Here is a 24,848-nt window from a genome sequence, read left to right on the forward strand (position 1 = left end):
GATGCTCATAAATATTCTGTTGAGGGTTGAATTAAAGATGATAACTGAGAAAGCTTTCAGCGACACCTCTGGAGAATTAACACTGCCTCAAGACTCCAGCTTACTCTGGAAACAGATCAGGCCCATCTTGGAACGGGGCCAAATCCAATGCACAGACTGGACCCCCGATCCAGCAGCATCCCCCACCAGTGTAGCCCCAAAGCCCTCCCTCCCAGTCACTCAGGCTTTCCCCTAATCCAGAAGACAGGAACAGTTGACCTCAGCATCTTCTGCATGCTTTGATGAGATTCCTAATTGAACAGAGCGTATCACCCGCTTTTGGGTCAAAGTGCAAGAGGTTTATGGTCGGATGAAAGTTCTCCTCTCCTTCCCCCTCCTCTCTCTATCTGTCTTTTCTGCCTATCTATCTGTCTTTACAGTTTAGCTCTGTTAACCTACTTAATCCCCTGGGCCAGCCTGTCCATGTGGTGAAACATACCACTGGTGGGCTGGAAGGACATAAAGCATTGTGTTTGATATGTGCGTGTGTGTGTGTGTGTGTGTGTGTGTGTGTGTGTGTGTGTGTGTGTGTGTGTGTGTGTGTGTAACCACAGAAATATTGTACATGATTTACGTTACATAATGGGGGCTGCCAACCTCTGTGGATTTCTTGAGTAATGGTAGGCAGTTGGCCTACTGTTGATGTAAGATAATCTGGAACCCACACAATAAAGATAATGATCACTGGTTGAGTCTGTGAAGTCACTGACAAAAATAACATTTCGCCAACCATTCATTGACTAGGCCTATAGCCAGGCACAGAGAATCAAAAACCAAAATTATAGAACTGCTGATGTTCCAAAACGAGTCAACAAATCTAGGAATAGGTCCAACTGTACAACTTCTTCAAACTGACTCCCCGCCACACAGTAACCCTTAAATGTATTTAAATGCGTTGTTCCAAAAGAGCTAGATATTCTTGATATTTGGTTCTGCTGTCAGAAAGGCCTATACGATGGCAATGATACTTCGTTAACGCGTTCAGTCTGCTCATGTAGCGCACAGAGCAGAGACCACAGGCAGATTGTACCATTTTAGAGAAAAGGGCGAAAGTGTCTTCTGGATTTCTAGGAGATTTTTTTTTCTTGCTTTGGTGAAATGGACAATAAAGCGTTGATTAACTAAATATTTTTTAGTGATTCCACAATCATATAAACGCAATGTTAGTGCAAGCGAGGGATCGATAGCTTTTCATCTCAACATGAAAACCCCATGACATATGGTATGGTCGATTGGGGAGGCCGAGTTGGGACCGTCTGTATGAGCATACCATCAGCTGTTGTACCGCTGGGTTAGGATCACCCCACTACCCTGAAAGTTGCCTGTCGCACTATCCCGTCACACCGAGGAAAACCTACCCTCGGTAACGGGAGAAGTATTGTTCTCGACAGGATATATACTGTGTCGTTTTTTTCTGTGACTAACCAACTCTACTCTTTAATTTGTCGGTCCATTACTCGGTGTTTTCGCCCTCTTTTCGTCTCCAGCGCTCTTCTTTTGGAGGCAAGGGGAAGACTTGGTGTCCTGAGCAACTGGAGTGACTAAACCAAGTTTTTCCCCCTGCATTGCTAGAGGAATGAGTAGCTACACGAGCTGAGAGGAGGAAGACACCACAAGCGCATGACTGAATAACCGAAATGGAATGCAAAAATCTTATCAACGATTTGGGAGAAAATGGGTTGCCTTCAGATACATGTAAGTCTCACAAAACGTGTCGCATTTTATTTCAACTGAATGTTGCAGTTACTGTGTGGTTTGGTAGAGTGTCGGCGAGTGCTTGGTTTGGTGACCGACTTCAGTTGTTGGCAACCTCTTTTTGTAAGAGGTAGACTGCGTTCACAAGTGTTGTATTTCAGTCAGTAGAAATTACGTGGAGAATTTCACAGTCGCCCTTATATTTGAGTTATATTGAGTGAATGCCAGGTCATACAACTACATTCGTCGAAGTCGGCCATGCATAAGACAACCTTCAACAGATGTGTTAGCCTGTGTATTTCTTCACGTGGGTGATCTATTGTTATAGACTACATTTTACATCAGGAGTTAATCATTCCTAAATCTTATGATAATCTAATGCGGGTGCAGACTTGGGCTATGTTGAAGTTATGCTACAATGTTGCCTGTAATGCTGAAAACAAGTTCGCCGCCTTTGTGTGAGTGAGCATGTGTGATGTGTGTGGGAAATGTATGAAGTGTTGCTGGTACTACGGATTAAAAAGAAAATGTTACAATGGGCCAGTGGGGACAAAAGACAACACAGCTGTGTGGACCTGTGTTATTTACAACGTTAGTGTAGAGCATCATCACAACAGACAACCGATAAACTCCCATTGAATAGCAGGCCGATGTTGAATGACGTGCCATATCATTATGAAACAAATAAGTTATATGTCGTGGTATTTACACAAAATGCAGAATAATTTACACCCAGAGTGTAAATCACCCCTCCCTTTCGCATGTAGGTCTAATATCCATGTTTTGATCCCTAAGGCGAAAAGCTTCCACATCCAGCTCCATCTCTCCAGTCAAAAGAACACATTTTACGTTGTCCTAGGTGCACCTCACTCATCAGTAACGCACTGGTAACGAAGCGTAGCCTAGTTTTGTCACTGGGCTACTTTTTGAAACATGCCATTCGTAGACCATGCATTTAATTGTATGAGTATGAAAACAGATTGAATGACCAGTGTTTGATGAGATAATCCTGACCCCTCCCCCTCGGTTCATGTTTACGACATGCGGTAACAGGTTTGGTATCGTAGCTGGTGCCTTCGGATCAACGTCTGTAAAATATTGTCACCAGTATTATGTGCTCGTGTTGAATGTGATCATAATGAATTTTCATATTGTATAACTGTGCGTAGGGTCATCCATCAGTGGGCATCATAACGCCCTAGGGGAGACCTTTCTCCAGAGGCTATATCTCAGAGTGGTTCAGAAACCCACCAGATAAACGCTGGCCAAATGATGGACATGGGTCTTCGGAACTCTATATTGCAAACACAAACAACTCTGAGTTGTGGCATTGACCGAAATATGTGAGGATGCAGGAGATATATATTCTTGAGGCTGCTGTAGGTTTGAATCAGTCATGCCCACCTTCCTCTTTGAGATGTTTAATTATCGCATCTCCTATTGCACTGCAGATGTTACAACGCTAACGTGGTTGTATGTTTATCTGCAGTAATCAGTTATCTGTACCACACTGCAGTTGCTGAGTGAAGTGATTATCAGCTCACATGCATTCTGGCGATTCCCCACCCCTGTCTCTGAATTTATACAGTAAAGCTCTCAAGGTGCACCCTTGACAACGCTGAAAGCTCTCTGTCGGTACTGTTGGACTGTAGTCACTGTCGGCCAGATAATGGTATCTTATCAGAGGTGAGTCAGAAAAAGCGCTCTGCAGAGGTTCAGGTCTGGCTTTACTGCTATGTTTGGTTACCATGTGCTGTTGGCCTGTTAGTTCAGCAGTTGTGATCTAGTATTACTTAAAGACAAAAAAAGTCACAGTAATGGTCAGTTACTGCTTGAGGCGATGTGAGGAAAATGTGCATGGTGGTGTTGTCTGGACAACAGCATGCTTTCTTCAGACTGCCCCATACAGCGCAAAGGCCTATGCTGTTATGGAATATGAAGCAAGACCTTCAGAGGAGGGAAAAAGATATCCCCAGATCACCATCTCCCCAGCATGGTGTGTTGACCCACACCCCACTCTGTAAACAGAGGTTTGCCGTATGAGGCCTCCTCCACCGACAACAGAAGATTGGGCTTCCTTCCTCTGGCTTGGGGGTCGACTGGGTGGGTTGTTTTGGCTCCTAGTCCCCCTAGAGGACAAGAGGACCCCACCCTGGCTGTGGGAAAGGTTGCGGTGGCAGCGTTCTCCTGTGATGTTGTTGGTACGCCGCACGAAAAACCCTCCTACAAGGAAAGGGTCACCGGAATTATCTCACAGTTTAACAGGATAGTGCTACGTTTGTAGCCACTGAGAGGTAGAATTGGACTAACTTCCTGCTTGTGTTTTTAATGAATTAAATAGTTTCATTAAAGACATGCACAGTTCATGCAGTATGGTTGGAGTACTGTGCAAGTTCTAGACATTTAAACGGTTTGTAATATGCTCTGAGAAACGTCAGTGGGTGTCAAATTAGAAATAGAGAAATCAATAGAAGTTGTTGTGTTTTTGTTGTATTCTACTACTTCCTCTTGCACCGCAAGCCGCTCATGCAATGAGAGTAGTCCAGGACTGTTATTTAAAACCTCTTTGGAATACATTTCATTCTGAGGAATAATATTGACAGTGCAGATGGTAATTCACATGATATGGGCTTTGTCATCATGCACAGATGCACACACATCTTTCCTCTAATGACGAGAGATATTGGTTAGAATGTAGCACAACTGGTCTTCAAACCCTTCTACATGTATCTGTTTTCAGAGGAGTATTGATTTAGGTCATAGCTTTGTCAAGAGTCATAGCCATGTTGAAACATGCAATGTTGAGTTACACTTTGTGGTTGAGATCGACTGACAAATCAACACCTTCTGATTCTCCAATAGCTGACTATCTCAGGGGCATGTCAACATTTTGGCATGTGATGCATTACAGTGGAACGAGAGAGTCAACTCAGTCTTTTCTTGTGTGACACTGTTTGGGAAGTAACTCATATCCTGATACTTAGTTAACGCGCCCACACCTCAAGTATGGAATGGGAGATGGGTTTTTCCAGCTTTGCATATTTACATAATGTTCCTCTGTGTTTTTTAAATCACCCATACTTTCTAGTTGTTCACCATGTCATCTACCTGTTTACTTAAAGTGTCCTTAAAGGTGCAGTCCACGATTGTCATCCCATACATTTTTGTCAAATTCTAGCTGTCCGTTCAGTGTTTGCGCTCAGAAAACTCTTGTGTTCCTGCACAGTCCTGACTCTGTAAATGGGAAGCAAACATAGTGGCTCAGACCGAGGCATAAACAATCCCAGCGAATCAGTACGGTGCTTCAGGAGCACGTAAGGTAAGGGTGTAATTTAGTTGGCTGTTGGGCACAAATATCAACCTTTCACAAAACGGAAACCTAATCGCAGACTGCATCTTCAACATTTGACATCAGTTGTTTTGTGTCTTGTGAAGAGGGCCTACTGTTCTTTACATGCTGTCTTTGTGTAAGAATGGAGGCTTAGTTTTTGTCTTCCCCATAGAGAAACATGAAGTGGTTGAGAATGAGCTCTTCAGACAATGGGGACAGTGACTCATTGGCATGCTCCTTTGTCACACAGGAGAGCACAACCTCTTCTTATAGCAGCAAGACTTTTTTGTCAGATTAGTTGAATGTGTCAGCTCTTCTCAAGAATAAAACTCAGTTCATGGGTTTCTAAATGGAACAGGGCCGCTATCAAAAGAAATGCTAATTCACTGTGTGTTTTTGTCTATTTAAATTACTTTCATCCTCTGTTTAATAAAGGAGCAGATAAACCACTATCTTCTCTGCCCTGGGTCCATTCTGAAGCTTCTTCTCTGCTATTGTGCGGAGTGGTGCTGCAGAAATGGGCCTGTTCAGGACTTAGAAGAGCATCTTCTAATCCTCGTTTTCTTCAGGCACAAGACACCCGGATGTTACTCAGATAGTGGCTGACTTTGGGTCACCTCTAGTCCAGATCAGGACTGGGTATGCCCCCACCCCCATGCACCCCCACCCCCTGGCCTTGTCTTTTTTCCCGACCACTCTCATCACTCATCCATATATCTATCTTAACACTTGGTGACTGCAATCAATCAATAAAGCGGTTTTTGAAAAGAAAAAATCTATTCACTTCACCCCCTTTTTCCTCTAGTCAGCCTCAATCAGCTCTCTTTCCTCTAAGATGAGAGATGACGCAGGAGAAAATTTGAGCATGGGGATGTGTATAATTGAATTTGGTTGGCTTTCAAGAATGGCTTTTTTCTAAAACGATACATAAAAAGCAGTGTTGCTGTATGAAAATTGGAGAAGTAACTCCTCATGGTCCTTTTTGACACTGTGCGATACTGAAAACAAGAGAGTGGTCTGCTTCTCTACAGTGCTACTTGGCTTTAAACATTAGCAAGCTTGTTGAAAAGGTCAGGGCGATTGAGCGCTAGTTCGGAGGGCTCTGCCATTAGAAAATCTCCTTTTCACTCAGCCTTCAGGTGTTTAACATTGTAAATACCAACGTTGTATGGATGTAAGGTGTACGAGATCATAAACACCAGTAGTGAGTCAGACCTTTGAAACCCACTGATGAACTCGATAGCATTAGGGCCTTTTTCTAAGGAAACGGCTCATTGAATTTTCATACCAGTTTGCATTGATCAGGCCCCCTCACTGAGATCAATACATTTGTCCTGAATAATTGCCATGATTTGCATCTTGGCCAGGGCCTTGAGCCGGACTGGTTAGCTGCTGGTGATGGCCTTGAGCCGGACTGGTTAGCTGCTGGTGATGGCCTTGAGCCGGACTGGTTAGCTGCTGGGTGCTGCTGATGAAATGAGATGTGAGTAGAGGAAGGTGCTGTGTCACCTTCGCTTGTCTGAGCAGGTCTGTCAGCGGGAGCATAAAGAGATGGGAAACAGACTGACTGCCCTGTGTGTGTGTGTGTGTGTGTGTGTGTGTGTGTGTGTGTGTGTGTGTGTGTGTGTGTATCTCTCTCTCTCTCCCTCCGTCTGTGTGTGTGTGTTGTGTGGTGTGTGTGTGTGTGTGTGTGTGTGTGTGTGTGTGTGTGTGTGTGTGTGTGTGGAGTTAATCATGCGTGGCGAGGCGTTGTGTAACAAACGAAGCCCCACCAACCCCTGCCCAACCCCGTGATGCCCATGGAACAATATCACTCAGCTCTGCAGCCCCAGACCAAGGAGCCATTGCGTAACCATCAGAGAATGTGAGCTAGCCCTGTTTTTTTTTTTCCATTTTCCTTTTTTTTTTTTAGTAGGGGGGGGGGGGGGGTTGGTGGCAACATTAGTGGCTTTGTAAGGTGGCGCTGGGCAGGAAACCAAGGTCTTCCAAGATATGCAATCCTAAAAGACACACTGTTCCGCTCTGCTAATGAGAGGAGAGAGAGAACTGGAGAGAGAAACCGAAAGAAAGATCATGGCTATCCTACATCAGGCGAGACCACTATCTCATGTGTGTGTGTGTGTGTGTGTGTGATGTGGTATGAAGTGTGCCACCAAAGCTCAAGGCCACTTTGCGTCTCTGACTTGCTTTGCACAGGCAAAGTAAGGGAATTGACAGCTTGATCAGCTGACATTGTGCCTAATGTGTTGATGTGCCCAACCAACTGTGTTTGTGTAAATGTGCGTGTGTGTTCATGTATGTCTGTTTGTATGTTGGCGTGAGATGATCTTCCCTACCTCCTGTCTCGCAAATGCTAAAGACAGTATAACAGCTGCTGTAGTGTGGAATATACTACATGGATTCCCATATACAACGTGTACCAAAAATGTTTTTTCATAATGAGATTTTGAATCCAGTGTTAGATCTTTCTCGAGCAATTGTATTTGGGAGCGCAGAGGAATGAGAAGCAAAACAAAAACAAAACCTTTTTTCAGTCTCGCAGCTGTGGGGAAGTGAGCCTTATTGAAATGAGAAGCACTTTAATCTCTAAGAAGTCTTCATTGCTCTTCTAATCTTATTTCTATGCCGTATGGGTTTCGCTGTTGACAACCCGCCCAAGCGTTTCTGAGTAATCCTGTTAATTCCATACGCAGTGTGTCAATTTAGGAATATGTCACTAATCAAGAAGCTAATCAAGACCTTCCCAACATATTCATCCTTTTTTTAGGTTCATGAGAAAAAAAAAAGTTTGCATTGCAAAAGGATTATAGAAATGCAAACTCCTGACAGCAGCTTTGTCTGATAATGTATTTGACATGCAGGGTACCCAAGATGCATTGTGTTCACAGAGCACTCTGATTGTTCTGAAGGAAACAGGGAGCAAGTTAATGCTGATAGATGCATCTTTCTAATGGCTCTGTCAAGCCTCTGGTCTTCGAGAAATAACAGAAAAAAGATCTGCACATCCACCTCCCTGCACCAGAGTGGCATGGCATCCCTGGCGTGGGTGTGCTCCATGTTTGTGCACATGTGAGGAGAACGCGAGGGACTAGAATGCGAAGCATTCCTTTGAACAGCCGATCCCCGTCCTGTGTTTGATGGAAAGAACACGGAGAAGTACGGTCGAGTGGAGCTGAGCGGAGCGGAGTGCCGAGCCTGCTAGCCCCAGGACTGTGCATGCGAGCACATAGCATCACGTCAGCAGTGGACTCCCATGTAGAGCCCAGATGGTGTACATCACAAAACAGCACAGAGAGATGCTCAGGCCTCTGATAGGAGAAACAGCGGTCCTCTCCCTCTCTCTCTCTCTCTCTCTCTCTCTCTCTCTCTCCCCTCTCTCGCTCTCTCCCTCTCTCTCTCTCTCTCTCACACTGTCTTTCTTTCTCTCTCACACGCTTTCTTCCTCTCTGAAATGGAAAGACAAATAGAGAGGGTATTGTTTAAAGAGCTCTGAATCCATAGAGGAAACAGGGGATTAAAGGCAGAGATTGGGACCAGACTATGGCACTTTTTATATCAGAATACAAGTCTTGTTCAAATGTTGATATTTTGAGTGAGCATATTACTGTTCTTTGCTGTCTGCTGTGTGAATCTGCACCGCTAGTTTCAGCCTCACCCAAATGGAACACATGATCTCTCACATTCATGGTCTGGGCAGATGTTTATTATCATACTAAACTCAGTTCAGCTTTAAAGCGCCTTTCAAATCTAACATCCAGGTCACGCCGTTTGGCCAGTGAAGAATTATCATGAACACTTTTTTTTGTAATTTCTAGTCTACTGTAGAATCCATGCGACAAAATGAAATTTCCCTGGCGGATTTAATCCATTTTCTCCAGTAGGTCTCTAACATATAGAGCTCATTATGGACTCGGTGACTAACAAATCTAATATGTCTGAGTGTACCCTTGGGATTGCAGTCTTCCACGTTAATGAAAAGGTCAGACTTGAGTTGTCTGTTTGGGATTCCTTAGAAAATCAGTGTGTCATTCTAAAAAATGTTTCAGCAGATTTAACCCTCAAAATATTTGCTCTTTAGGACTTAAGGACTTTAGGACTATAAGGTGACAACCAAGAGACCACCGCTGTCGTTTGAGATAATCATGTGTGTGAAGCAAAAGGCCTGAATGCATTTCTGGGGTGATCTGCTGGCAGAGCAGATACTGTATGTCCTTATGCTCTTCAGGGAGATTGAGGGAGTAGATTGATGAACAGTTTTACCGGAGGGGGGGCTAAATGCTACTTAAAGCACAGCGATTATATGCATATTTAAGGATGGTTCATGATCCATTACTTCAGTAGTTAGTCATGGCCCTTTAAAATCCCTGAAATGCATAAGAAAAGGATTTGTGGGAAGCTCAGTTAAGCTTAACAGAATTGACACGGTGAGTTTGCTGATTTTCAGAGCGTCCTCTGAAGGGGACATTGATTCCTGTGCTCTACTCTCTGCAACACTTGGTTAAATATGCGCTGGCCTACTGACCTTGTAGCTCATTAAACAGGGTGACATTTCTGCCAAAATTTTACGCAAGCTTACCCTCATTCTGTGTCTCCGCTTGTCCCCCCACACATGTATAGTCCCCCAGTTACCAGTTACGAAGGCTTGGATTCTGCTAAGGATCAGCCCTAATTAGGTGCCATTGGAAATGATTAAATTGTGCTGGTGATTTGAAGTCGATCAATACTTTAATTAAACTTTTCTCTTTGAGCCAGTTTAGTCTGTACAAGTAGGAGCAGTGGTGCGATATCCAGTTCAAACTCTACACAAGCAGCTAGGTGCCCCAGATATGAGTTGGCAGGCAGCATGCACCTACTTTGGCAGTGCTGTGTGTGTTTGGGATTACTCTGAAACACTTGCTGAACACTGGGGCCACATGCTGTCTCATGGCTGCCCTTGCCGTCTCAAATCCCAAGAAAGCCAGAAAAGCGTTTGTCAGCTGTTTACAAAGCTACTTTCTCTCCCCCGCCCCTCTCTTTCACACACACACACACACACACACACACACACACACACACACACACACACAGACACACACACACACACACTATCTCACTCTCTCTCTTCTTGCCTCTCTCTCTCTCCATCTCTCTCTCTCTCTCTTTCTCTCTCTCTCCCTCTGTTCCTCATTCTGCCTCTCTCCTGCTTTCTCCTCCGCCGTGTCTCTTCACACTCTGAGGTCTGTGCTGCTTCGTTGCCTATCCCGTGTCGTCATAGCCGCCCTGGCCTAATTTTAGGCACTGAACAGCTGTACCCCAGTTCCCATTTGCTGGCTCACGCATGGGTTAACAAGGAAGCAGGGATTTCATGTGATCGCTTAGAAGCCCTGTCCCAGTAGCTGGGCAGTCTGCAGGGCCTGTGGCCTGGAATAAGCAGACAGGGCACCAGTCAGCAGACCCAGACCCACCTCCTAATATTAGACCCGACCCAGAGCGGAGGAGGCAAAGGACGCAAAGGACGCAGTCATGGTTCCTCTCGTCTGACATTTTGTTTACACAACAAAAACAATACTTATGACCTTTTCCCCTTTTAGTGCATTACGTGTTCTGGTCAGGTATCTTTGGTGCCTGAACCAAAACCGTTAGCACTACTAATGCTTTTTTCAGCCTTTGCACTTACCAACACTCAAGCTGGAAGTTTGGCTAAGTGAGTTTTTTTTTTTCTGATTGAACCGTCGTCTCTTCCCATTCTGCTCTGCAGACAAGAAGCCCAAATAGGCGGCAGACATTTTGAATGTTTTGTTTTGACTCCATGGAGAGGTTGCAGGGATACCAGGAACCTTTAAAAAGCTCTCAGTCGAGATTTTAACAGGAAAGTGACGACCGCTGCACTGCCGTATTTCCGTTGGTTTGACGGGAGTGAGCTAAGTGCAGTGAGTTGCGTGTCTGTGTGAGTCTCTGTGTGTGTGTGTGTGTGTGTGTGTGTGTGTGTGTGTGTGTGTGTTGTGTGTGTGTGTGTGTGTGTGCGTGCGTGTCTGTGTGCATGTGTCTCTGTGTGTGTCTGGAGCCCATAATTAGACCCTGTGCTTGCTTGTGGACAGGACATCCCACGTATGTTAGGGAACTGGAAAGCCAAACGCTGCTTTAATGAAGCACAAGACCAGTCGGACTGCGCAGAAATTACACGTTAGGTGAGCAAAATCACCACTGCTGCAAGAACCTGTTGCTTCCATGTCATTCTTCTGGGCTGGTAAGCTTTGAGGGGGAGATAATCTTGCCTCTACCTGCTCCGTGTGCAATGTGAAATAACCATGCCTCATATTCAGTAGCACAGAGCTGTTTGCAGTAGCAAAGTAACAGTGCAGCTGCAGCAGGATGTCTTATTTTGGAATATTGTCTTATTGCATTTGTGATGGGTATGTCCTGGGTGCAGGGTCGTCCTTGGAATTATATTTTGGGAAAACAAGAAGGAGTTGAGATGTTTTTGGATGTGTGGAGTAGTGAGACTGGAGAGTGCATGTAGTCTGTGATTTCACTGGCTTGGTGGCAGGTCACAGCTGTATCTCAGAAGTCAGTCAGCCAAGGGCAGTCTGCAGATTGATGGCTTTTGGAGGCAAAGCTTTTTCTGCTCCTTGAACTAGAATGGAAGGCGTGCACAGAGAAATTAGGTGAGCTCATATAACTACCAGCCAGCCTCTGCATGGTACATGTGTGTCAAGCCTGAATAATTCACATTGAGGGCGCTATAAATAGCATCAGAAGCAACGCTAGTGAGTGTCCTGGGCTATAATTAAGTACCCGCCCCCTCTGGAACCCTGGTCATGTGACATTGGTGTTGTGGCACTAATCTTGGAGGAGGATGGGGAAAGGTTTGGAAAAAGGTAAAGGTTGATACCAGTGTTGGTAAGGTATTGCAATCAGTGTCTTTCACAGAGGCAAGGCTGTTGCTGTCTGGTTGCTTGGGTGATGGACCACTTGGTGACAAAACACTGCGCAATGAATGGGATGCCACTCAAGTCATTTATTCCCCCGGAGTCTCTTACTGCCCCCTCCCACCCCCCCAGTCACGTTATTGTTTCATTTAGGGGGGCTGCCCATAGCGTGCATGTCATTTCCTATTAGCACTCAGGCTAGTGTCCCATTTCAGTACAAAGAGAGAGAGAGAGGACGTGTGTGTGTGTGTGTTTGTGTGTGTGTGTGTGTGTGTGTGTGTGTGTGTGTGTGTGTGTGTGTGTGTGTGTGTGTGTGTGTGTGTGTGTGTGTGCGTGTGCGTGGCATGCGTGCAATAGACCCAGAGTGTCAACCTCTTGGGACCTGCTGCTCTCTCAGATTAGCACTGCATTCAGATAGTACCTTTGAAATGCAAAACTGTTTTATTTATTTATTTGTTTGTTTGTTTGTTTATTAGTTTAATGAGACACTCACAACATACCAAACACTAATACCTGTCAGTCTGAATAGCATTGCCTAATAAGCCTAAAAGATCAGTCTCAGGACAGTTGCATGGATTCATGTTTCAATGATACAGAAATGAGAAACGCCGCATCACGAAAAGGCTTGGCTCTCCAGCCACCACCCAACCCACAGCCTCCACAGCCAACGCCTTGCGTAATGGCCCAGCTTACCCCCTCTTTCCCCTGGGAGAGAGAGAGAGAGAGTAGGTAGGTGCCCTGTGGAGAGGGAAAGAGGGCGGGAGAGAGGGAGAGGGAGAGGGAGAGGGAGAGGGAGAGAGAGAGAGAGAGAGAGAGAGAGAGAGAGAGAGAGAGAGAGAGAGAGAGAGGGAGAGGGAGAGGGAGAGGGAGAGGGAGAGGGAGAGGGAGAGGGAGAGGGAGAGGGAGAGGGAGAGGGAGGGTAGGTAGGTAGGTGCCCTGAGGTGCCAGGCTGCTGGGGGAGAGCACTGCTGATTAATGGTGCAGCTGTGCAACTGGTTTATGAGAGCTGCCAGGGCCGTGGCTCTGTTCTCCCTTCTGTTCTCCTGTACTCTAGCTGTGCCTCTCCCACTCTCTCTCTCACTCTCCCACTCTCTCTCACTCACTCACTCACTCACTCACTCACTCACTCTCACACTCACTCTCTAGCTCTCTCTCTCACTTTGGCTTTAATTCTCTTTTCCTGTCTCTTCCTTTCTCTTTCTCCTTCACCTTTCTTCCACCTGTTTGCTCTTTCTTTCTTTCTTTTCCTTTCCCCCTCCCTATCTCTCTCTCTCTCTCTCTCTCTCTCTACTCTCTACTGTCTACGTCTGTTGTTGGAAAGAAACCACAGTGATTGGTCTCCAAAGCAGACTATAATATGAAGCATTTGAGTGACAGGCTGGTGTGTGGAGTGAGCATCTCACCTCCAGTACAGTATTTGCTGTAATGTGTAGCACAGCGCTGCTTTGTGGGTTAATGATCTCACTGTGATTCACATCATTTTTACCAGCATAAGAAAACAAGCCTAACAACAGGCCATATTCTGATTGATGACTGGAGGTTAGGGTTAAGGTGCCAGTATGGTACTCAGACTCCGTTACGGATGGGCGGGCCGCCGGATAGGACGGATTAATTAGCATTTCTGTTGCCTTTATGGTTCTCTGAAGGCTGGGGGTGCTGAAAACAATTCACCGCCAGAACAGTAGGTGGAGAAGCGTTTTTTTGTCAAACACGTTGCTTTGTTGCGTCTTTGTAAGTTAGAAATCGTCGATGTTTATCTCCCACCTCTCATCACACGTGTGACCCTCCTACCAGCTGTCACTAGTCAGACGATAAGTGCAGCAGGTGTAGTCACATGATATTATATTCGAGAGTGTGTTTAATGCTATATAACCACCTGAAAGGGCAAACTTATCTCTATCATGGTAGGTATTATTTGTGGGAAAAATAGTAGCACTCTATAACAAAATTATATGCTTTTCTTATATACAATATTAAAACTATTAAAAAACGATTCCCTGAAATGAATACGTTCTTATTTTCTTTGGTATTTTTGTCATATTCAGATTTGCAATGATGATTGCTGGGTAATATGTATGTTGTGGTCCAATGTCAAGTCTCTATTTTATCATGTGACGAGACGATGGTAGGCTATAGCTAGTTTAGGCACAGCATCTGAACGTCAAGACCGACAAGCTGACAGTGTTGTACAAGTTCACACCTCTCATGAACCAGTTCAAAGTTCAGTTCAAACAAGTAAACATGAATAGTTCACGTTCATAGTTCACCATTTAAATTCTGAACCAGTTCATAGTTCAGTTCAGTTCATAGTTTTAGAGTGGAAAGTGAGAATGAAAGACTTCACTTGTTTTTTATAGAAAACTTTATCCATCACTACCCTTTGCCTTAAACTAAACTTCATGTGTATCAATTACTAAAATAATAATATTTTTTTTATTATTATTGCAACCACCCTGTCAATTTCCCCCTACCACAGCGTTTCTCGAAGTGTGGGGAGAGCCCAACTGGTGGGTCGCAGAGACGTGACAGGTGGGGGCAAATGGAGATGAGCAGGAGATTTTCCTGTTGCAATGTCTTCCTTTATAGACAGTAACGATAATATACCCCCATCACACTAAACAACCACACTCAAACAAAGAAATATTGTATTGTTAGAAACAATAGCAGGGCAGAGCACACGGATAATCCATAATCAGCATCTTGGCAAATTGAGAGACTGCGGCCTGCGCGATAAAGCATTCCATATTTAAAACATCTTAATAAGTAGTAAAGTCAACTTGTCTGCTTCACATGATGGAGAAGTTCGTTTATTGACACATATTTTAAGGACGGCCACAGCGCTTTAAAACGAAGTGTTTATAAGTTACATTATTCAAAGGTGGAAGGTTGGTCAGTAATCAGTCTAGAGAGATAACTGAACAAAACTCTACTCCCTTGCCTCACGGGTACAATACCATATGCCGTTTAATCATATTTGATAGAATGAAGGACAAATGAGTTGTGAATAATATCACCGAGTTTGAAAGGTATTGGTCCAGTAATAGCCGCGTGACAGCTGTGTTTTCTGTGTGTTTTAAGCAAATACAATGTGTGTGCGCCGAGTTGCGTAGAGGCCGAGAGCGGTATTGCAGAACAATTATAACTCGCAGCATATTGAAAAAAAGAACTCCATTTTTTGGAGCTGTGAACTTAGTTCTAAATTTTGAATTATAAACTATGAACTGAACTAGTTCATTCTAAAATTTGTGAACTATGAACTGAACTAGTTCATGTAGAAAGTGAACTTTCCCAACACTGGAACATGTTTGCTTCATATAATGCAGAAGTTCGTTTTTGAGAGTAAATTAAATCACTTTGTGCACTTAACGTTTTTTTTTAAAAAAAGAAACTGTCATCTGGAGAGTTTAAAACGACACTTAATGAGGGGAAATGTACTGTATGGAGATATTTCTGTCAGAAGACTTCATAGTCGATGCTGATTCTAATGAGGCTGTTTGATATGTCCAATGTAAGAAGTGTGAAGCTTTAATGAAATATGATTGATGCCATCTTCTTTCTCCACAACAACATGGATTAAACCTCGATGGTTGGACTATGTAGATAGTTTTATAACGAATGTGGCCGTGTACTTAGCCTACATTTTTCAAGAAAAAAACTGATCTTCAATGGTAAGACTTGTTTTATTCGTGCCTCTTCTGGTGTAGCATATAACGTGAGTTTTATTTAGGCATATACAGATGCCTAGCGTGTGTAATGTGTAGGCCATTTCATTCCGATCTTGCAATGTGAATAATTTTATTTCAATATGCTTATCTCCCTCTTGTGCGCGCTTGTGAGTTTAACGGCGCTTGTTTGTGTGAGTGACTAAATATTTTACTTGCTGTCGGGCGTTTTTTGAGAATAAAATAACTTCACATTTAGGATAACAGCCTTCTTCCTGTTGCGGGAATTTGTTTGTATCCTAGCTGTCACAACGTGATTGCAGGCGGCAAATGCATCATAAAGCAAGTTTAAAAGAAATTAACTGTATGGAGATATTTCTGTCAGATGGCATCATAGTCGATGCAGATTCTAATGAGGCTGTTGGATATGTCCCATGATATGATATGAATGAATATGTCCAAAGGTTGTTTGGACAAAATATTTTAATTGCTGTCTGCTCCTGCCGGGCTCTGGCACCTACTCTGTCAGATGCTGGCGCTCATGTGGGTTTTAAATATGGCGGTATTGTGATATATAGGGAATGAAACAGGAAACAGTCGCAGTCTTTACTCTTTAGCGTCCAGCTCTACCGCTGCAGAATTGGCAGTCATTCGCGCATCTTTGTAATCTTTTAGCGATGTGTTATAGAGGTGAGGATATTTCCGGACCTCTTCCGCAATGCGCTCTTCGATGTTCGTGATCATAGACATATATATATGTCTATGTTCGTGATCTCCATCTTCTTACGTTTTTTTGTGGATTTTAAACATGGCGGTATTGTGATATAGGGAATGAAACAGGAAACGCGAGGTCCAGAAATGTGAGATTCCGGAAATGATGTCGTTTGGAAATTATGTCGTAGCGGACCAATCACGGCCAAGGGGTATCCGTTGCTGTACAGCACGGCATGACGGATCGACAGGAATTTCAACGGTGCACGGGAGAGCTCTCCGAGGGCCCCGGAGACGACGGAGAGGGCGTTCCTGGGCATTCCTTCTATGTGTAGGCCCTTCCCATGTGTCCGTAAACGTGTAGTACGGAGTACCATATAAGCGCCCTTAGGCTCGTCACTGTCTCACTAGGAAGGAGATGCTCTTATGTGGAGCCTTATATCTTCAGAATTTGTGATAATTAAGGTTGCAAAGCTTAGAAACGTAATTTACACATCACTGAATATATATTCCTTGAATATACAGACATGAGGGTTATTTATTGTCTGGTTGTTAAATACAGCCTCAAAACAGACAAAATTGGGGTGTGAAAACTCATGTTCACTTCATCAAGATGATTATTTACACTGTCCAGTTTTCACTGTCCCAGCTGAAGAACGTACTTTGAGGTTTATTTAGGGATGCATTTGAGGGATCTCACTCCCCCTACTTACGTTAGGTCACCACAGTCTGTATGTGACCTTTTGAATCCCCCTTTTTCCTCTCTCTAACTACAGCCAGGTCATCACACAGAATGGTCCTTGGAATGGTAACCAGAGTGCACTAGTACGTCAGGGGCCCAACTGCGTGTGAACTGAGAGAGCCACCAGCGCAGGGCCAATTGGGCTCTACCTATGAACGAAATGTCTTACGCATAAACTTCAGACACGACAGTGACAGCACTTTCATGTTGCATTGAAATGCGTTTCTTGTGTAGATAAAAACAGTCTTTGGGCAGCAATAAGCTCCGTAGCTTTTCAATGCCAAACTTGAATGAAATATTTGTGAGAATGGATCGGGTGTGTTGTCCTTAGAAGTAAAATAATCTATGCTATTTCGGTAAACAATATTTTCTATATTTGCCACTAGGGGGAAGGGGTGAACTGCTTCCTTTCTCAATGAAGGTTATGTCTGAGATATCACTGTTCACCAGGAGGTATCACAGGGTAATAATAGTTAGCTCTCCGAGGGCCCCGGAGACGACGGAGAGGGCGTTCCTGGGCGTTCCTTCTATGTGTAGGCCCTTCCCATGTGTCCGTAATCGTGAAGTACGGAGTACCATATAACGGCCCTTAGCCCACCCCATGCACACTCATACAAACAAACACACACACACACACACACACACACACACACACACACACACTTTCTCTCTCTCTCTCTCTCTTTCTCTCACACACACACACCCACACACAGACAGACAGACAGACAGACACACAGACAGACAGACACATGGAGAGAGAGGTGTAAGCATACTGCTGCACACACTCTGACTGGCAGTCAAGGGTTGGTGTTTACACTAGGCCTCCAGTTTGTCTGGGCCTCCAGTGCCCTCCCTACCCCACTGCTTACATCACCCATTCCGGGGTAACAGTCTGTGGGGTGAGGGGGTGAAAGAAGGGGTGCAGGATGAGGTCATTCATTGTCCTACCCACCCCCTGCTCTAGCCCTGCCAAAATTAGATGCACGCCTACTCTCTCATGGCCTCCTAATTCCTCTCTGATTTTTGTGTCCCTCCGTGCTTGCCATCTTGAAGACAGCTTGCTCCATCTTGTTTTCTTACCTTAGCGTCCCTATTTGTCATTTCCATTTTCTGTACTTGGTTGTAGCACACTGGGGTGCTGATGAAGCACATGGCAGCCTGTGCCATTCTTTGCCAATGGTTTGCATTTGTGCTGGTGTTACACTTCAAGGAGTTATTGTACAGTCTTTTGTTTGGCAGGAAACTGGAAGGAAGTGCTGTTGTTTGCTGACATTATTTATTCACTAATTGCGCTACTTCAGTACACAACCCCAGAATCTAGGACATCACATGTACCAGTAAAAATATCCATGCCCAGTTGAAATCTGGGAAAGGATTACTCAACAACAAACCTTGCCATGTGACTACCATCCCACAATACACACTCTAAAACCTTGCATTTACCAACGAGAGAAACTACAGTGCATTCAGAAAGTGTTCAGACCCCTTCAGTTTTTTTCACATTGTGTAATGTCTCAGCCTTATGCATTTGCCTTATTTTAAATTAATTTATTTCCCTCATCAACTGGTAAAGCAAAAAATGACGAAGCATGAAGTAGTATTTTAGAAAATATTGCAAATGTATTAAAAAGGAAAAACGGAAATATCACATTGACTAGTTTTTCTCTATTCAGACCGTTTGCTTTGACACTTAAAATTTTGCTCAGGTGCCTCCCATTTCTCTTGATCATCTTTGAGTTGTTTCTACACCTTGATTGGAGTAAATTCAATTGATTGGTCATGATTTAGAAAGGCACAAACCTTTCTGTATAAGGTATCACAGCTGACAATTCAATATCAGAGCAAGAACCGAGCCATAAGGTTGAAAGAACTGCCTGCAGAGCTCAGAGACAGGATTGTGGCATACAGATCTGGGGAAGGCTACAAAAAGATCTGCTGCAATGAGAGTCCCAAGAACACAGTGGCTTCTATAATTCTTAAACGGAAGAAATTTGGAACAACAAGGACTCTTCCTAGAGCTCGCCGCCCGGCCAAACTGAACAATCGAGGGAGAAGGGCCTTGATAAGAATACCTGATGGTCACTCTGGCTGAGCTCCAAAGATCCTGTGTGGAGCTGCAGAAACTTTCCAGATGGACATCCATCACTGCAACACCATACTGATCTGGGCTTTATAGCAGAGTGGCCAGATGGAAGCCTCGCCTCAGTGACAGACTTATGAAAGCCTGCTTGGAGTTGCAAAATAAAGCACCTAAAGGACGCTCAGACTGAGAATCAAGATTGTCAGGTCTGATGAAACCATCTGATTGAACTGTTTGGCCTCAATTCTAAGTGTCATGTCTGGCGGAAACTTGTGGAAAATCCCCAAGAAGTCTCAAAACAACTGTAAAATGATCTGAAAACAAAGATTTTCAGTGTTGTAACTTCAGTTGATAAATAAAGCAGTTCATATCCAGCCTGCTCATTGCAAATGTGTTTTTTCTTGTTCATATTGTGTGCGGATAATATTTTCCTTTTTATGTTGCACTGAAATTAAGTGATTTAGTGTGTTCTTGGTCACATCAATTTGAAAGCTGGAACAAAGTGTTTAAGTTCATTCAATTACAATTAGGCTAAATAAAAAGTTAAGTTGTAAGTACAGTCTGGAGTCTGGACAGCCTTTTTCTCTTAACGCCTCAATAGGTAGATCTTGCCTGTCACCACGGCAGAGGTTGTGATCTTTGGCCAAAAAAGGTTGGTGACCACTGCTGTAAAGTTGGACTTGACCTTTGCATAGGTGTCTGTCATGATGACGGATGAAATGTTAAGCCACGTGGCTTAAACAGTATACCAGAGGTGTGTTTGTCTCCCTGTTGTTGACATCAGTTTGGGAATGTCTTGGGTAGCCAGACTGGATGTGTCACCTTGTCTGCTAGCCAGCTAATTGTCAGTCAAGGTTGAGAAATGAAATGCTTTTCGTTCTTGCACTTGTGACACACCTGCCTGATAAGATCTGTTGTGATCCTTTTAAAACATACACACATATCATGTCAGGCATTTAACGAAACGCCTAAACTGAAATGGCGAACGCCTTGAAAAACTGTTTGTAATTGTTGAACACTCCGGAGGAATGCAGTCAGGGTTGCCCTACATTGCAGCCATGTGAGTTAGGTATCTTGTGAGTGGAGTGAGCTCTGCTGTGTGAAACAATGTTTTGTGTGGAGTTTCTGAAGCAACGCTACTTTTTGCTCAGATTTCAGGAGTCCATTCTCCGTGGAAAATGCCTTGGGATTCTCAGCCTAGACAATGGCCCTCAGTGGCCTGAGAGCGGGAGAGAAGAAGAGAGGGAGAGAGAATGAGCATTGAATGGGAGATTTATTGCAACCAGACGCTTATTTCTGGGCCGCTTGGCCCGCCTCACAGTACCAGGGCTTCTGCTGCTTCCCAGTGTCAGAATGTTCTCAAATTGAGTCACTATTAAGGTTCTTTGCTCACCATAAATAGAGCGCTGTTTTGTGGAAACAGTTCTAAATACCAAAGATGCAAAAGTTCTAAATACAGCAGATTGCGGCAAAGTTTAATCTAGCTGACAGCAATTAGCCTATCTTTCTGTGGATGTGGTTGAATCTGTAGAGAAGCTACATATGGATTTCTGTCTACTCAACCCCCCCTATTTCTGTACCCATTTGTGTTTATTTTAGAGACAGAGAGACAGACAGAGATAGGGATACACACAGAGATAGGGAGACACACAGAGGGAGGGGGACACACAGAGGGAGGGGGACACACAGAGGGAGGGGGACACACAGAGGGAGGGAGACACACAGAGGGAGGGGGACACACAGAGAAACCCATGGTCATGGCAAAGGAGTGTAATCCAGACAGGCAGTCATTGCAGACTGCAGACGTTTGCATACCAGAGATTTCTGATGTCCTCTCTGACACCCTGTAGTTGCTGTCTGACCCCTTTGCCCCTGTCTGTCTGTGAAGCTGCTCACTGGGCAGCCGCCGAGTCACCCTTACCAATAACATGGTAACAATATCCCCAGTTGTCTATGACATGAGTCCGACCCGGATTTGGCCTCCTCAGCTGACTCGTGGGCAGAGCCACCTCCGATTTGGCTTGGATCCTGGATCAGTGTGAGACCTGTTCTAATGTTAGGCCTTGTCTGGGATATCATAGATACAGAACATAGAAACCCTGACTAGCCTCTGAGCAAGCCCCTGTTTTGCCCAAGCCATGTAATATTGCAAGATACTTGCTCGTCAGAGACCAATTGTATGTGTCTGTTCCTGTAAACCAGCCAATCGGTGTTGTGTGTTGTACTTTATGCTCAGGAACTCTAGAAAGATGGCGACAAAAACCCTGTCTTAGTCTTGAAGTTTTCATAATGTCTGTTCCTTCTCTTGTTATATGCTCTGTTAACTCATTGTTTTCATGTCTGCTGGCCTCCTCCAAGTGGTGGGACTTGATTCTTAGCGCACTTGCAGTTTACTTACTTACAGCCAATATGTTATGCCAAGGCAACACTCATCTTTTACCACTTTTGGTTATATTGCCAAAAATAAAAAGTCTTTTGATAGCATTTATACTGCATTTAAACACCACACCAGTCTGGTCCCCCCTTTATCTTAATGACAGGCAGTATCATAAGGTGCTGAATGCTGCATATGAATGTTTGCTAGGCATCCCATTGCCTCAGAAGCACTAATAATAGTCCTTCTCTCCGCTTTAGTTTTTCTTGGAGACCTTTATGACTTTGAACTTTGAACCTTTTTAACTTTTGTGCGATTAAGTCGGCCATATCTTCAGTGGTAGCCTCTTCTAAAGAGTTTTTGGTGTTATGTAATCTTAAAAAAAAGAACAGAAGCTGTGGATACCACTTAGGGGAAAATTATATTATTGTTCTATTATTGACACTCTAAAGCATGCAATGACCAAAACCACAATCGCAAATTGATGATAAAGCTGCTGATTATGTTCGGCTAGGCTGTAATGATAAATTATGGCCAGGCCTAATGCATTATAAATGATAGTCTGTTGGGATGCAGAGAGATGTGTGATAGATTTGGGTTACTGTATAGTTTGGTAATGCAGATTATTGACAGCCAGGGCACAAGAGGACCAGAACCCTTCAGTGTATGTATGTGTTAGAGAGAGTGAGGGGAAGAGAGCGAGGAAGGTGGACTAGTAGTCACAGCCTAGCACGATATTTTCACTGCTAGTTGGTTACATAATTAAACCTGTTGTTGCCCTCATTAACTAGCTAATGAGGCATAAAAACAAGAGACAAGGGGTTTTCAGGCCTACGGAGTATCTAGAGTTTGCCTTTTTGCTGTAATGAGGAACAAAAGATATCTAAAAAAAGACGGGGGTAACATTAGCATGATCAAAAGCATTTAAATCTAGGAGCATTTCACCAAACCCTGGCCACTGCTAGGAGGGCCATCAGATGCACTGCAGTCAGTGTGTTTACATGATGGTATAATTCGAATCTTTGCTTAGTCGGACTATGCTTTCTTTCGAGGGTAGGTGCTATTATCCCAATGTACATGCCAGTGAATAAATCGAATCATTGGCCGAAAGCATGTCATATCCGATACGATAGGTGGCGCTGTTTTTATTACAACTAGTGGTGATACAGCCCTTTCCGCTTGACCTCTTCACCACTACCAATAACAACAACAGTTGATTGAGCATGAATCGCGTCTGTTCATCGGTCCAGAAATGCGTGTTGCCTCTTGGGTTGTTTGTTTGTTTGTTTGTTTGTTTCTGCCAGGCCGATGTGTTTATAAGTTACATTATTCAAAGGTGAAAGATAAAAGGCGAGAGAAACGCATGCACATTCACACACGCGCGCAAATAATGGGTTACAGCCAAAACGCATTGCCCTTCTGCCAGTTGCATCAAATTGTTTAAGTACTTCTTCGCTGTCGATTTCCAAATCTGTGTGAATATTCATAAGAGCAAGTCCAGTCAGTCTTTTGTCAGTCATCCTACTTCGTAAGATATGTCTTAAGACGCCCCATTGTACTGAATGACCGCTCAGCAGACGCTGTGGAAACGGGCAAATGTGCCGAACTTTCCAGGGCTTGATAAAGCTCACTGCATTTGGGCTGTAGCTCATTTAGCTGTTTCCAGCTCTATATCTGCATCGTCAACGCTGGGCATTAGTTGTCCGTACTCCGATTTTATAGTTTCCCCATCGTAATAAATATGCATTCATGATATTTTTCTATGACCGAGTTTGACAGGTATTGGTCAGGTAATAGTCGAGTGACAGCTGATTTCACAAGCATTAACTTTAAACCAGAATATTATAACGTGTCGGCATAGTCGCCCCGTAATGCCGTGCAGCGGGCGCATACTGTTATACTTTATGTTATGCATGACGTTCCCTAGGCTATATGTTCCTTACCGTTCTAATTACATGTCGTTGTTCTGTGTTGGGACAGAGCTTATACAGGTGGGTGACGGTAGCACAGTCTGTTCGTGGGCATAAAGCCCGTGCCATTGTGACAGTGTGTTGTGTTTAATAAAAAGCCATAACAAATATACCACGCTTCCGTGATTTGTTACAATATAATGGTCTTGCTTCTATAATGTATAAACACGTAGGTTACAGGGTGGGTGTGGCAGAGAGAGAGAGGGAGAGCGATGATGCACACGGATATATCAGATTTAGCGACCGGAGCAAAGTTATGTTGCTGTAACGTTGAACTCTTTGCAATCAATAAATACAGTACTTAATAGGCTAATTGATACAATATCTCCTCGTTTGAGTGTGGTTGTTTGAGTGCAATGGGAGTGTATGATCGTTATTGTCTATAAAGCAGTGTTTCTCAAACTTTTTCAGACCAAGGACCACTTAGCCAATAAAAATTCGCGGACCATTTAACTAAATATCCCCGGAACAACATGCCTCCTACCCAAGACCTGGCGCCAGACAATTGTTAGCGCACACATGATTTTCGCGGGCTCTCCTTTTGTACGTACCAGTAGGTTAGACAACTCTTTATTAGATTAGGCTACTACTGGCTGTGTTCTCTTCGTTCTGAGTTGTATGTTAGAAATGTCGCAATAATTTACTTGTGGCCGTCGCGGACCACACTTCATCATATTTGATAGAATGAAGAACAAATTAGTTGTGAATACTATCACCGAGTTTGAAAGGTATTTGGTCAGGTAACAGCCCTTTAACAGCTGATTTGCTTTCTGATTTGACAGTACTGCTGTGTGTTTTAAGCAAATAAAATGTGGACTGTTTACAAGCGGGCACCTGCTATCGTTGATTATACAGTAAATACGTTGTGAAATGAAACAAAAACACATCACAGTTAAAGATGTATTAGTATTGATTGATTCACATCGATATGAATGGATGACATGACTAACAAGTGGTGGGAAATTAATATGAAAGTATTTGTTCGGTGAATTAGCGCGCTCTGTCCAAACAGTCGCAGTCAACGTTTTTGTCAACACTGGCACCACATAAGTATCGTAATTTGAACGTCCTTATACGTTTTTAAGGAGGGGTTGTAAAGGTACTCATATCTTCGGACCTCTTCTGTTATGTTTGTTCATAGTCAACAAGAATAAGCTTGTGAGACAGTCTGCAGGATATTCATAAATAAACGTGTCATTAGTATGAACAGCTGAGACAACGTATCGTCTCTTTCGTCTTCTGGGTCACGACCTGGCAGGGAGGGAGGGAGGATGGCGGCGGGATCTCAAGCATGCGCAAAGACGCAAAGTCCAGTTCCTTATCCAATTCACCGTTA

The 24,848-nt window shown here is 43.9% G+C and overlaps 1 protein-coding gene across 4 annotated transcripts in view; it reads left to right on the plus strand.

Moving 5' to 3' along the window:
* Window positions 1-1,303: 1,303 nt before the first annotated feature.
* The window catches only part of map7d1a (MAP7 domain containing 1a), a 61,707-nt gene continuing 38,162 nt past the window's right edge, over window positions 1,304-24,848 (plus strand). For 3 of the 4 annotated variants that reach the window (XM_031577112.2, XM_012825173.3, XM_012825182.3), the window contains exon 1: window positions 1,304-1,734. In XM_031577112.2, coding sequence (XP_031432972.1) covers window positions 1,677-1,734 — 58 coding nt within the window. In that variant the 5' untranslated portion in view covers window positions 1,304-1,676. The remainder of the gene's footprint in view (window positions 1,735-24,848) is intronic. The other variant, XM_031577111.2, reaches the window with a different exon arrangement.

Source organism: Clupea harengus, chromosome 11 (genome assembly GCF_900700415.2).
Source record: "Clupea harengus chromosome 11, Ch_v2.0.2, whole genome shotgun sequence".
NCBI lineage: Eukaryota > Metazoa > Chordata > Actinopteri > Clupeiformes > Clupeidae > Clupea > Clupea harengus.